Consider the following 13,010-nt stretch of genomic DNA (forward strand, 5'->3'; position numbering starts at 1 on the left):
TGTTGATCCCCATATAGTATTCAAAGACCCAGTTACTCCAAAGACTAATTGGAAGTCTGAGTCAGAGAGTAACCTCATGAACTTCTTAGTGAACCAACGCCACAAGAAGGATATACTCTTTCCCTACAACTTCAAGTGAGTGTTAATAATGTCGATCATCCTTAATGGCTCATATGTTGATTCTAGTTAATTAATGAGTGTTATGCGTTATATCCTATAAACACATACAACAATCACTGGATATTGATGGACATCGATCTAGTGAAAAGTCACTTGATAATCTATGACTCGATGAGAAAACCACAACAAGACTACCAAGATATGATAGATATTATCCAGAGGTAATTTCGGTATCTCTAGCAACTATATATACACACAAACATGATGATTAACTATATCTGATGACATGGCAAATTTTTTATTGGGCAGTGTTTGGAAAACCTTTATTGAGAAGGGAAAATGCAAAGCGCCACTGAATGTAATCCCTTTGAAAGTAAGTCCCCTAAATCGCATCATCTTTATTAATTAAACATATAGCTTTCACCGGATCACCAGATTGGATGATAAATCTTTTTCTCGTAAAGTGGTGTCTGAGGCAGGAACAGGGAAACAACTACTGTGGTTACTATGTTTACAAGTTTATCAAGGTGGTCTCCCAAAGAACTCCTACAGAGAGACTAAAAGTACGTTAAAATACACTATATATTCATTTAATTATTATTATTGATTGTGTTACTATGTCTTTATATATATATATATTAATTTATTTTCCTTTAATTCAAACCTGTAGACTCGATGGTTGGAGAAAAAGGTTATACGGCAAGACCAAATCAAAGCAATTCAAGAGTCTATAGCCGGATTTTTTAATGAGCAGGTCATCGATTCCAAGGGCGAGTTCTACTTCGACCCAACACTGCCATAGAAGCCAAGCTAGAGGATGAGAGAAAACTTGTTATATCACAACAACTGTAATGCAATCTTTTTATAATATATGCACATGAAATAATATAATGTAAAATACACATATGCATGCATGCATGTAAATATATATATGATGCATGCATATATATATATATATATATATATATATATATATATATTTCTATGCTTGAATTATGTGATTTAATACGTTCATTGTGCTTGAACCGAAACATACTATACGCACGTATAAATGTATAATTAGCAGCGTACAATACGACTTCAAAAACCTATTTTGAAAAGAAAACAAAAAAATGAAAAGAAAAGAAAAAAGAAAAAAACCTTTAGTCCCAGTTCGTATTACCAACCGGGACTAAAGGTGCCGGCCATCGTGGCATATCAGGAGGCACCTTTAGTCCCGGTTGGTGTTACCCACTGGGACTAAAGGTCCTCCTTTAGTCCCGGTTCCTGACCCGGGACTAAAGGACCCCCCTTTAGTCCTGGATGCTTGCTCCCGGGTGGGGAACCGGGACTAGAGGGGGTTCCCCACCGGGAGTAAAACTCTGTTCTCTACCAGTGTCGAGAACCATCAGAAGCCATTAGATTTGACCTCAAATGAAATTCAGTCCGCATCATGGTTGGATCGGTCGATCCACATCATCAGTTCTCAGGAATCACAAGAAACCCCACAAAACACAACCAAAAAACAGGGAGAAAGCACATGTAAGTAGAAGGCTCAGACGAAAAATGGGTAGAAAGTTTGTTTGTCAGCCCAAAGAGAGAAAATAATCCCCTCATTCAGAGTGGTGCATGACTTTGTATCATCATTGCCCCCATTACAACCTAAGCTTTCCTCTCAATACGTGATCTCTTATCTGTGATCTATTTATGCTGGGCAGACAATCAGGATTTCATGGAATGCCTTATGCTCTCTCTTGTCTAAATCTGTAGCTGCCGAAATTCTCAATATACTACTACAAGGCAGTTCTTTAACCATGAGACAAAACATGATATTCTCAATATACTACTACAAGCACATCCAATGAGTAAAAATTACACATCCAAGTTGCAGGAGCTCGATCTAGGGAGATCTGGGGAGGACAAGGAGGACAGAGGAAGGGCTCACCGCGGTTCTTGGGACGAGGCAAGGCAGCCAGGTGGGGGCAGTCATGGAGCAGGGGTGGAGATCGAGCAGGTGGCTACCCGACGAGGGGTCAGCCAGACGAGGGGGACAACGCGGCGGCGGTCGCTGGGAGGCAGGGGCGCCGGGTGGCCGGGCCGTCGTGCGGCGGCGGGAGGGGCGTCACGCCGGGGACCGGGCCGGGAGTCGCGCCGGCATGCCGGGAAGGCGGGGACTAGTGGCGGTGGCACAGGAAGGCGGGGCCCGGCAGCGGGGGGCGGCCATCCAGCGGTGGAGGGTGGTGGCCCGGCTGCGGGGGGTGGCGGCCCGGCGGCCGAGGGCGGTCCGGCGGTGCGGGGTGGTGGGTGGCGTTCCGCCGGCGCGGAGGGCGGTCTGGTGTGCGTGTGTGTGCGAGTGAGTGTGTGTGAGTAAGTGTGCGGCCGGATCAGGTAAAAACCAAAGGGCTTTGCCGAGTGCCCGCGATTTTGCACTCGGCAAAGTAAAGGTATGCCGAGTGCTAGATTCAAAACACTCGGCATTGCTTTTTTTTTTCAAATTTCCAACCGGTACGATACTGGTAAGTGGGGCCGGCTTGGGTATGTTGCCGAGTGTATACTATATGACACTCAGCAACTATATTGTTTGTCGAGTGTCGTACAGTTAACACTCGGCAAAATAAATTGATATTTCATGCCTACCCATCCTCCTTCTTCATAACGTGTTTTACTAAATTTGTTACAAAGTAATTTGAAAATACCTTGTCAAATTCACTCAACAATGCATATTTGATTTTTCTACGAATATTAATCCATTATTTCATGCAGTTATAGCTCAAATTAAATTTATATCAATTAAAATTCTATAATTGCAGTTAATAAATTGAAATTATCAAACGGATCCGAAAAATTACAAAAATTTGACGTGAACCAATCTATGTTGTCTATTGCCTATACAAAAAGTTTTGAAGTCAAACCCTAATTCGACCATCACTTCGACTTCAAATCTTACCAGATTCTTCTCAACTCCTTGATTCTTCTTCGGAGATGCTTCAGTTTGTAAAGGTCGTATGTGATAAATTATGCGAAACCTTCTTAATTTTTTTCCTGTCTCCACGTAAGATATCATGAGATCTTGACAAATCTCAATTTTTTTCACAGTCTCCACGTATGATATCATGAGATCTTGACAAATCCCAATTTTAAAATCATTCGGCCACACATTCGTGGTCGTGTTTTCTGAACAAAATGTTCGAAATTTCTTTTCATTTCCTGGGTAAGGCCCCAAAATGGACTCAATACTGTGAATATGATTTTTCCACTCAATTTATTCCATTATTTGAATCACTTGCAGTTCAAATTTGACTTAAACCAAAAAAATTCTTTAAATACAATAAATTAATTAAATATAGCAAACAGATCGATAAATATACCAAATTTTAAAATGTAGTACCACATGTTGTATGTGGAGAGTAGAAAAAGTTTGGAGGGCAGGAGAGGAAAAAAATTATTATTTTATCGAGTGTCAATAAAAAACACTCGGCAACAACATTATTTTGCCGAGTGCCAATAAGAAACACTCGGCAAAAAATATTATTTTACTGAGTGCCCATAAAAAACACTCGGCAAACCTTGTCTTTGCCGAGTGTCTCTAACGGACACTCGGTAAAGTTATAACGGCAGGGTGGCGCACCCAACGGGCGTCACATGGCCACCGCACGCCCAGCGCAGGTGCCTCTACTTTACCGAGTGTCCGTGTTTGCCGAGTGTTTCGTTGTAGTTTGCCGAGTGTTTTTTATTAGGCACTCGGCAAAGTTGGGTTTTGCCGAGCGCTATCTGTTTGCCGAGTGTTGAATTAAAAATACTCGGTAAATAGGATGTTTGCCGAGTGCCCGATGAAATGCACTCGGCAAATCCTCAGGCACTCGGCAATTCTACTGTTTCCGATAGTGCAAGAGGATAAGATAGAAGAAGACAGGGGTAAAACGGTCACGCTAGGTTAAAAAGATGGGGTCAGAAATTTACAAAGTTGAAAAAACCACGAACTGGCAAAATAGCGTCAAACACACCTTTCATAAGGGCATTCTGGCGAAACCCACAAACTTAAGGGCATTCTAGCAAAGCCCACTCCCCGTAAGGGCAAAATTCCCATTTTCTCCTCATCTGGTAGACATATTCTCTCCCATGTCGCTGCACTGCACATATATAATCTCTCTCCCCACTCTGTGTATTTATACTCGTCTGATCAGTCTCTTTCTCATATGTCTCATGCCTTTTAATACCCTAACCTAACCAAGACAAGTTGACAACACAAGAAACCAATTGAATTCGGCTGCCCTAATATCTCATCTCGATCTCCTTTGACATCTCAGGAGAAAGAGAGGGGTCGGGGACGAACAAGAGAGAGAAAGCACTGATTCTTGCCTCTAGCTAGCTACGATAGCAACTCGCAAAAAAGCGGCACCACACACACACACCAGAAAAACACAAAGCACAAGCAAAATAAGCGTCATCCCCCGGCCACTAACAAGTCCAAGAATAACCTTCACTGCCTTCTCCATCCTGCCGATCCCTTACGCTAACTGCTAGCTGCTAGCTGCTGCAGCCAAGGGAGAGGGCGCGCGCGCGGCATCGATCTATGGAGGCGCGTGCAGCGTCGGCGCCGGACCTTTCGCTGCACATCAGCCTGCCGAGCAGCACCGCGTCGCCATCGTCTCTCGCCCCAGGGCTGCAGGGCGCCGGAGGAGCTGGGCGTGGTGCGCAGCAGCCGGCCGGAGGGGACCCGTGGCGGCGTCTGAACGGATCCACGGCGTCGACCGAGCTGTCGCTCTCGCCGCCGCCGCGGCTGCAGGAGGTGGCTGCTGGGGACGTCCTTCCGTGGCGGTTCCGGCCGCCAGCGGCGACGAATAGTTACTCTTCCTCCACCGCGGAGGCAGCAACGTTCGTGCCGGTGACCGTGCCGCGGCTTTCGTTCGACGCCGCGGCGGAGGCGGCGCCGGTGAGGCCAATCAACGGAGTGCCCGTCTACAGCAGCCCGCGGGCCGGCGCTGCCCATCCTTTTCTAGGCGCCGGCGGCGAGTACCGCCAGGGCCACCACCACCCGAAGGCCGCCGGGCTATACAACAATCCCTACCACTCCTCGTCTTGGCCCCCGTCCCTGCGCTCGACGACGACGTCCCCCGGCGCCGTGGCGCCCTCGGCGTCCGACCCCGCGCCCGCGGCGGCGGCGTACCTCTCGCCGCCGTCCGCGTACCACCGGATGCTGTCGAGCACCGGGCGGCTCCACCTCCAGGGCGTTCTCGCCGACACGCTCCGCGGCTACGGCGGCGGGCAGCACCAGTACTTGGGCAGCCTGGCCGCGGCCCGCTACATGCCGAGGCTCCCGGCTTCCCGGCGCGGCATGCGTGCGCCGCGGATGCGGTGGACGAGCAGCCTGCACACGCGTTTCGTCCACGCCGTCGAGCTCCTCGGCGGCCACGAGCGTGAGTCATTAATTCCTCGGCTTCCTTCCCTCGATCAGCTCCAGAAGAGCACCCAAAAACCATGCATTTCATGGACATCTGCTTGGATCATTTCATGCGGGATATGATATGATGATTAATCTCGCTCCCTCTCCCCGGCCGGCCTCTCTCGGTCTCGGCTCGGCACACAACATACAGGGGCGACGCCCAAGTCGGTGCTCGAGCTGATGGACGTCAAGGATCTGACGCTAGCGCATGTGAAGAGCCATTTACAGGTTGAATTCCGGCCTGAGCTCTGTTGGGAGCTCTTCGTTCTTTAATTCTGCTTTCTACCGTGCGATTCCTTCTTTAATTCTGTCTGTGTTCTTGTTCTTGTTGGGGCTCATGTACAAGGAGGTCAAATCTTGATGAGGTGCCTGCCAGGGCACAGACTCCGAGTGAAGCTGAATCAGAGAGAACACAGTTTAGTTGGAAATCACGAGATGAATCTTTTGAACCTAGTTGGTCCCCGATTGGACAATATTTATCAAATAAGACGAAAATGGTACTATTCATCGAGTTAAAAAAAATTTGCAAAGTCAACCAGGCCTAGCTAACAAAGAAACTGGCAGCATCCCTAGAGAGAGGAGTGGGGGGAGCTAGCTAGTTCAGTGTAATAGCTAGAGCGAGCCGAGAGAGAGAGGGGGCGGGGGGGGTGGGGGGGGAGAGAGAGAGATTGGATGTGTGGGCAAGAAAAGGTGCCATCATTGCACAATAATGCAACGTGTGTCTGCTCCTGCAAGACGCCCAATCCCCAAAGCAGTGAAGTGAGCGCTCAGCCAGGCAACATGGGGACTGACGAGAGAGAAGAACCAAGCAACCCCATTGCTACCAATTTCCTTTGGACATTTCTGGCCGGCTGCTGCTCTGTTTTGCTGCGATTTCTTGAGCAACGACGACCCTTTATGATCCACTGTGCTTTACTACGCCTTTTTTTTACCTCTTCTGCCTCTCAATGCAAGCAAATAGTGTGTCTGCAGCTTTGCTTTCTTGGTCATTCTTTTGTTGCTGCTCCTTTTCCAGATGTATAGGACCGTGAAGAGCACTGACAAGCCTGCAACCTCATCAGGTAAGCAAATTACATCCATCCATCCCCACTGCACACATCACATTCTCCGTCAATTATATGGAAGCTTTATTTAATTGTAATGCATGTGTTCTTCCTCTCCAAATTCAAACTGTGATTTCATTCTTAACGTATGATTAGGAGGGCCTGTGGACGGCGGTGGCTGCTCCGGCGACGATGACCTCTCGAGTGCCCGGAGGGCTCCGTCGTCCTCAGCAGGTCCGGACGTCAGCCCACAGGCGTTCACGGGGCACCGGTCCGCCTCGTCGGAGGGCGCGGCGAGCCATGCGGGCGGCGACGTCGAATGCTCTTCAGCCGACGATTCTGACGGCGGCAGGGCGCGCAGTGCTTCATCGTCAAGGTATATGTATGTCTTTTTTCGTCGTCCTGATCGATGATATGATACGGAAAGTGCGTGGCTTGTCATGGGACGTGGACGATACACAGGAGTAGAAATTAGCCTAATAAGAGTTGTCAGCAAGTCAAATAACCCAACTTTATTATGTTTTTGGACTTTTTATAAAGTGGTAGTTGTCAGCAAGCAAAAAGAGATAATCCACCAATCTGATGACAAGATCACTAAAGCTCAAAAGATGTTAGGCCCTACACACACATGCGCGCGGCGCAGTATAGAGCCTAGCAGCGCGATATCGATCTGCCCTTGGCTTGATGAGCAGCATGGCATCAGATCAATAGCATCTCCGAGCTAGAGAGCCTGTGCTAGTACTGTAGATTCTTGGGATTTGGCCTTGTCCTCTTCTCTTGCTTTCTCTCTAGGAGGCTGCTGCTAGCTTTTGCCTTTTCTTATCGCTGCGTCACTGCACCCTGCAGCTATCTGCAGGGGGACCTGCGGCCTTTGACCTCTTACAAACTTTGCATGCATGCATCAACCTAGAAATGTGATGTCAATTAAGAACTTGTTATGCATCTTGTTAGCTAGCTAGTATTAGTGTGCTCTTTCACCTCTCACATTGCTGCCAATTATATGAAAAATTAACTTACAGCCACTAGCTAGAAGTACTAATGTTATGTTCTTGTTCCTAATACCTACATTGAGTAGAAAATGGGAGGAAAATAAAGAAGCATGTTACTTATGGTACGGTACAACTGACGAGCTCTCTGTGTGTCTCCTGATCTTATTACGATGAGCTCCTGCGTGCCTTTCATGTGAGCCTTTACAGTTCCACGGTCGATGATATTTGCTGTTAGCTTGCCTGATACAAGTCAGTAGTGTTCAGAAAAAAGCTAGTGCTTGGTCGTCAGGTGAATTTGTACGTATATGTCCACAATAATCTGCCCAGTCACTCGCCCCGCATATTAAATTAAAGCTCCCCGTAGAGACAAGAATATTTCTGGACACATATTAGCGGTCGGATTATAGATATCCAAGTGTGCAAAGACAGTCTTCAATCACAGGGATAGTACGTAACCATGGCCCCGTTCGGCTTACCTTATAATTCGTACTATTCAGCTTGTTTTTTCAGTCGGAACAATGTTTTTCTCTCGCAGCAATTCAACCAAAACAGTGTTTTTCAGCCAATTCAGCCAAGTTTCAGCAAGCCAAACGGGGCTCATATGCTTCTTCTAAAACACTAATCCTATGCTCCTACTTGCCTTAACAAGCTCTACGGTTAGTATACTGCATAATACTACATTGAAAAGATTTACATTGCAATGAACAAAATATTAATATTGAAGAACTAATAAAAATATTGGGAATGTAGCTAGCATTCATGGTTATTGTATATATACTAATTGTTTTTAGAAAATAATGATACAAATTAATTAGAATTTGGGATGAAAATGTCTAGATGGCTTTAAAAACTTTGCAAAGATATTAGTGGCATCACATAATTCGAATTTTACACATAACATAACTGGTCCAATATTTTGGAATTGTGTTGGTCACATTGTAAATTAAAAAATGATTAATCTAAACTTCTGACAAGATAATTCTGGTTTGGTCATTTAATCATTGTTAAGTAGTTGTTTTTATTTTGAGGGAGTATTTTTGCATCCATATGAAAAAATATGACATTTGTAAGGGACCGTGACGTCTAAGAGGGGGGTGAATTAGACAACTTAAAACTCTAACTCTAAACTATGGCCTCTTTTTCTACCTAGTCCAAACCTATGCAAGAAAGTAATCTAAATGTGCAACTACGATTTTGCTAGTGTGTTGCTATCTCTACCGCAAAAAGAAGTTATGCAACCTAGGTTCCAAACATATCAACTAGCCTATCACTAAGCTAGGAAAGTAAAGCACAAACCAAGATTGCAATGTAAATGCGGAAGCTAAAGAGTAAGGTAGAGATATGTAAACTTCCGTCGACGACTCCGGTATTTTTACCGAGGCATCGAGAAGCACGCAGGCTCCCCCTAGTCCTCGTTGGAGCCCCTCGAAAGGAATCCCTCGTAAGGGCCAAGCTCCTGGTCGAGTAACTCCGTGGATAGCCCCGGACCTTCCCCACGTGCAAGTGGGTCTCCAGTATGCTTTCCGGCAAGCCTCTCCTTGACCGCTCCCCGCCGTCTTCACTATCAAGCTTCCGGCCGAACCGCCGCGGGCCTTGTTCCCTTCGGTACATAGTGGCGGCCACACCACAAACGCGGTTTATGTGATCTTGCAAGACTACAAGCCCTCCGATATATAACAATGGTGCACGCAAGCACCGAGTGGTAAGAGGTGTGCAAACCTCACTAAACACTAGGCCTAAACCTAGAGCAAGCGCATAAGCGGTGGTCTAATTAACCTAAGCACTTCGCAAAGCACCTACGCTAATCACCGAATGTATCATTAAACACTATGCAAGTGGAGATCACTAAAGTGGTGTATCAACACCCTTGGTATGTTTCCTCAGTTCTCTATCCCTCAAATGGCCAGATGGGAGGTCTATTTATAGCCCCACAAGTGATAACTAGCCGTTGGACCCCGAGACCTAACTTTTTGCTAGTGACCAGACGCTGATCACGTCCCGATCGAACGCGTCCAGTCCTACCGACCATTGGAGCGCGCGCGTTGATCGGACTCTAGGTCGAGTCCGGTCTCACTCGATCGGATGCGTCCGGTCGCGCTAGCGCCGCTCTGGAACCTTTCTGGACATGATTGGACGCTACTTCTTGGTGCGTCCGGTCGTCCTACCGTCGCGTCCGGTCATGCTGAGGGCGTTGTCGTTGACAATGAACAGTGAAGTTCGTGCATTCGGTCACTGCCTCGCTCAACGTCCGGTCACTGCTGCTGACGCCTGCTGATGCCGAGCAACTGATCGGACGCATCCGGTCCTCATAGGGCCGCGTCTGATCACTTCTGCCGAACTTGTTTCTTCGTGATCTTGCGTCCGACTTGGTTCCCATCTTCGTGTTTGGACTTTGCGTGATATCTTGGGTCTTCTCTTGTGCTTCTAGAGTCTTGCTTATGGTGTTGATCGTGGGATCATCATGTTGCCTTCGTCCAAGTCACGCCTTGCACCCTATTGAACTACAAAATAATTACTTACAAATTCATTAGTCCAATTTGGTTGTGTTGGTCATCAAACACCAAAATCCAAAGTAAATGGGCCTAGGGTCCATTTTCCTTACAACATTATAAATATAATAGAGGAAATTATGTTTTCCAAATGAACTTGCGAATAGGAGAATTTTATTTTGCATAATTTGGTTAGTAGTAGTAAGTTGCAGTAGTGTGGTGATGGTGAAGCATGTGTGGTTTCTTCATGGAAAGCTATATAGTATTTTGAAAAAATTACATCAAAGACAACTTAGGTGTACATACTATTTTGAATTTAAAACATACATTTAAAGGTACATTATCATTCAAAGTTCAAACGAATTGACTACACATAACCCAAATAGCAGTTAGTTATATAACTAGAGGGAGTAGTGATGTTGTCACATCGGATATGACGATCAATTGCAAATATGACATTTATATGTATGGAAACGAAATGTTAATGATCTATATATACAAGTACGACCTATCAAAAAAATACATATACAAGTACGATAAAGAAACGATGACATGAATAAAAAACAGTATCTTCTTCCAATTAGAAATTTATTCCTGCTCTATTGGAGGAACTATCTATGCTTAATCGAATTTCCCAATCCTGATGGAATTTTTTAGTTCCCATGATGTTGGAGCTGTTAGAGAACAATTGTGCACCAACATGTTTTTTAGATAATGGATAGAGTTCCGGCTTCAAGTAAACTCTTATGCGAAGATGTAGTACAAGCTACCACAACACTATAGCCCGGCCCTTTTAATGATGACCTGTTGCCTAGATAGAACTTAAGGAGCTGGACCAGACCTATATGGCCACCTAGGTATTTTGTGTTTATTGATGTTCCTCCCTAGGTATTTTGTGTTTATTGCTGTCCCTCACTATTCTGAATTAAAAGCATGCATGTCAAATAAAACAGTATATATGATACTTTGATATATACAACAGTACATATGTGTATTTACTAACGGCAAGAAGCCTTGCATTTATACCCGTAGTAACAAATTTTCAAACAAACTTCTCTTCAGAGATCAATGGCTGTCACCAAGTGCATGCAATGCAGACACCCGCCATTCAGTTGGCGTATCATCCACTTTTGAGGTACCAATGTTAACGATCTTCTTGTTTCTCTTCAGTTTGTACCTCTCTCACTAGCTCCATACTAATATGATTGCCCATTTGGGTCAGGATATGGAGCCTTCTTGTGTGTCAGTTGGTTTGCAACAGGCACCCAGCAGCCATGACATGAGCTGCCCTACTCCTAGCCTGGAGTTAACGCTAGGGCGACGAAACTGGAACGGTGGTGCGGAACATGACTAGCAGGGCTTGCTAGACACATGAATGGCACATTATTAGTTCAACACTTCAACTATACTGCTTACGATACCTTGATTGGTCTTTGCATCATCAAGAATTTAGGAATGTGATGAAACAAAATGTGGAATAATATTAGTTTTGTGTTGGTCCGAATATCGCATCGATCATAGGCTCCCTTTGGGTTTTTTTCTTAGTTGTTTTTAACATTTTGTCTTTTGTTGTGGTCATATAAAACAAAGGTATATATCATTGTTTTCATGATGGTAAGCTAGAGAAGGGAGCCTAATTATGTATTTCATGATGAGTTGGGGTGACTAACTAATGTATCATTTGGCATGAGGAAAGGAAAATGGAAATCTGACCTGACGAGATGATTATTTCTTTTGTTTTGTGATGCATATGAATGCGCATGCTTATTATTTCTTTTGGTTTCTTCCATTTTGCTCGTAAAGTTAGTTGAATCTTTTACAGCTACTCTACCGATTTATTAGTTCAACATTAAAGTGCATCACAATTATTGTGGTATGCTTATTAGTTAGTCTGTGTTCGTGGTAAAATTGGCTCTTAGAAAACATAAGTCTGTGTAGCTACAGGACACCGGAGAAGATGATTAATTTGCAGAACAAGAAGATATCCCAAAATTGTTTATTGGAACATTATGGACATACAAATAATAATTCCGTGAAACGGAATGATAAAAAATTATTTAGTTAATTTGTCCATTTTGGTGCGTTTTCCGATTTTCTGAAAGAAATTTGAAAAGCATATGGCACCCATAATTCATATATAGGTGCACATGCAAGCAAGATATTTAATTAGTTTTTTTTCATATTTTTCTATATGAAAAAATAAAACATTACTTGTATTGTAATAGTTCTATTTTCTGTAGCTGAGAACCGCTGACGCGGTATTGTGCTCAAAGTTTAGCCAAAGAAAGTTCATTGGTCTATCAATACGCGACGTTATCTATATATAACACCTTCCACATCATTCCTAACACTGCCAAGGATCGGAGAGCCGTTCAAAATATATACCGTTTTGTATCCACTATATATGCAACTTGAAATATTATTGGACTGCAAAGCTAGATAGGAAAATATGGTGATATCGGATATACTTCAACAGATGATGAAAATGAGTCGAGGATGGAAAAAACAAATGTGCATTTAATAAGACAACGATTTGGATTGAAAGGTTGTTGAAGGAACAGAGTTAATAATGTACTCTACTCCGTCTTGTCACAAAACCATGTTGTTCAGGGCAACATTATTTGGTTAAACCGTAAAAATTACAAACATCAATATAGCTTTAAAATTATTTGGTTTGGAAACATGTAACTTATTACAATTGTATTGAAAAACACTTACAAAATATTATGAACCTAAAGGATTTTAAGAATATGTTCTGTAAGAATTTATGGTCTAAGATAGATATGCTTTGAAGACAGTGCAAATTCAAATGTGACATATATTTTTACTGGAGAGAGTACAGAGTACTCATTAACAATATCTACTTCCCCCATCCCAAATTATAAGACGTTTGATTTTTTTACTTCAAGTTTGACCACTCGTCTTATTCAAAAAAATTTGTGCAAAC

At 44.2% G+C, this 13,010-nt stretch overlaps 1 protein-coding gene and 1 non-coding gene across 5 annotated transcripts; one reads left to right on the forward strand and one right to left on the reverse strand.

The window, feature by feature from the left end:
* Positions 1-1,650: 1,650 nt before the first annotated feature.
* LOC136502388 (small nucleolar RNA Z221/R21b) lies at positions 1,651-1,751 on the reverse strand. Its single transcript, XR_010770538.1, has one exon. It is a non-coding gene; the product is annotated as a small nucleolar RNA Z221/R21b (small nucleolar RNA).
* Positions 1,752-4,358: 2,607 nt separating this feature from the next.
* Positions 4,359-11,791, forward strand: LOC136501592 (probable transcription factor RL9). Of its 4 annotated transcripts, none has more exons than XM_066497102.1 (6): positions 4,359-5,516; positions 5,694-5,770; positions 6,558-6,603; positions 6,745-6,967; positions 11,126-11,198; positions 11,286-11,791. In XM_066497102.1, the coding sequence occupies exons 1-6, from the start codon at positions 4,673-4,675 to the stop codon at positions 11,415-11,417; spliced, it is 1,395 nt and encodes a 464-aa protein (XP_066353199.1). In that variant the 5' UTR covers positions 4,359-4,672; the 3' UTR covers positions 11,418-11,791. The 4 variants fall into 4 exon arrangements, with proteins under 4 accessions (XP_066353199.1, XP_066353198.1, XP_066353201.1 ...); XM_066497101.1 differs by having other exon boundaries at positions 4,361-5,516; positions 6,742-6,967; XM_066497104.1 differs by having other exon boundaries at positions 4,361-5,516; positions 6,745-6,961.
* Positions 11,792-13,010: the final 1,219 nt, after the last annotated feature.

Source organism: Miscanthus floridulus, chromosome 13 (assembly GCF_019320115.1).
Source record: "Miscanthus floridulus cultivar M001 chromosome 13, ASM1932011v1, whole genome shotgun sequence".
In the NCBI taxonomy this organism is placed as follows: domain Eukaryota; kingdom Viridiplantae; phylum Streptophyta; class Magnoliopsida; order Poales; family Poaceae; genus Miscanthus; species Miscanthus floridulus.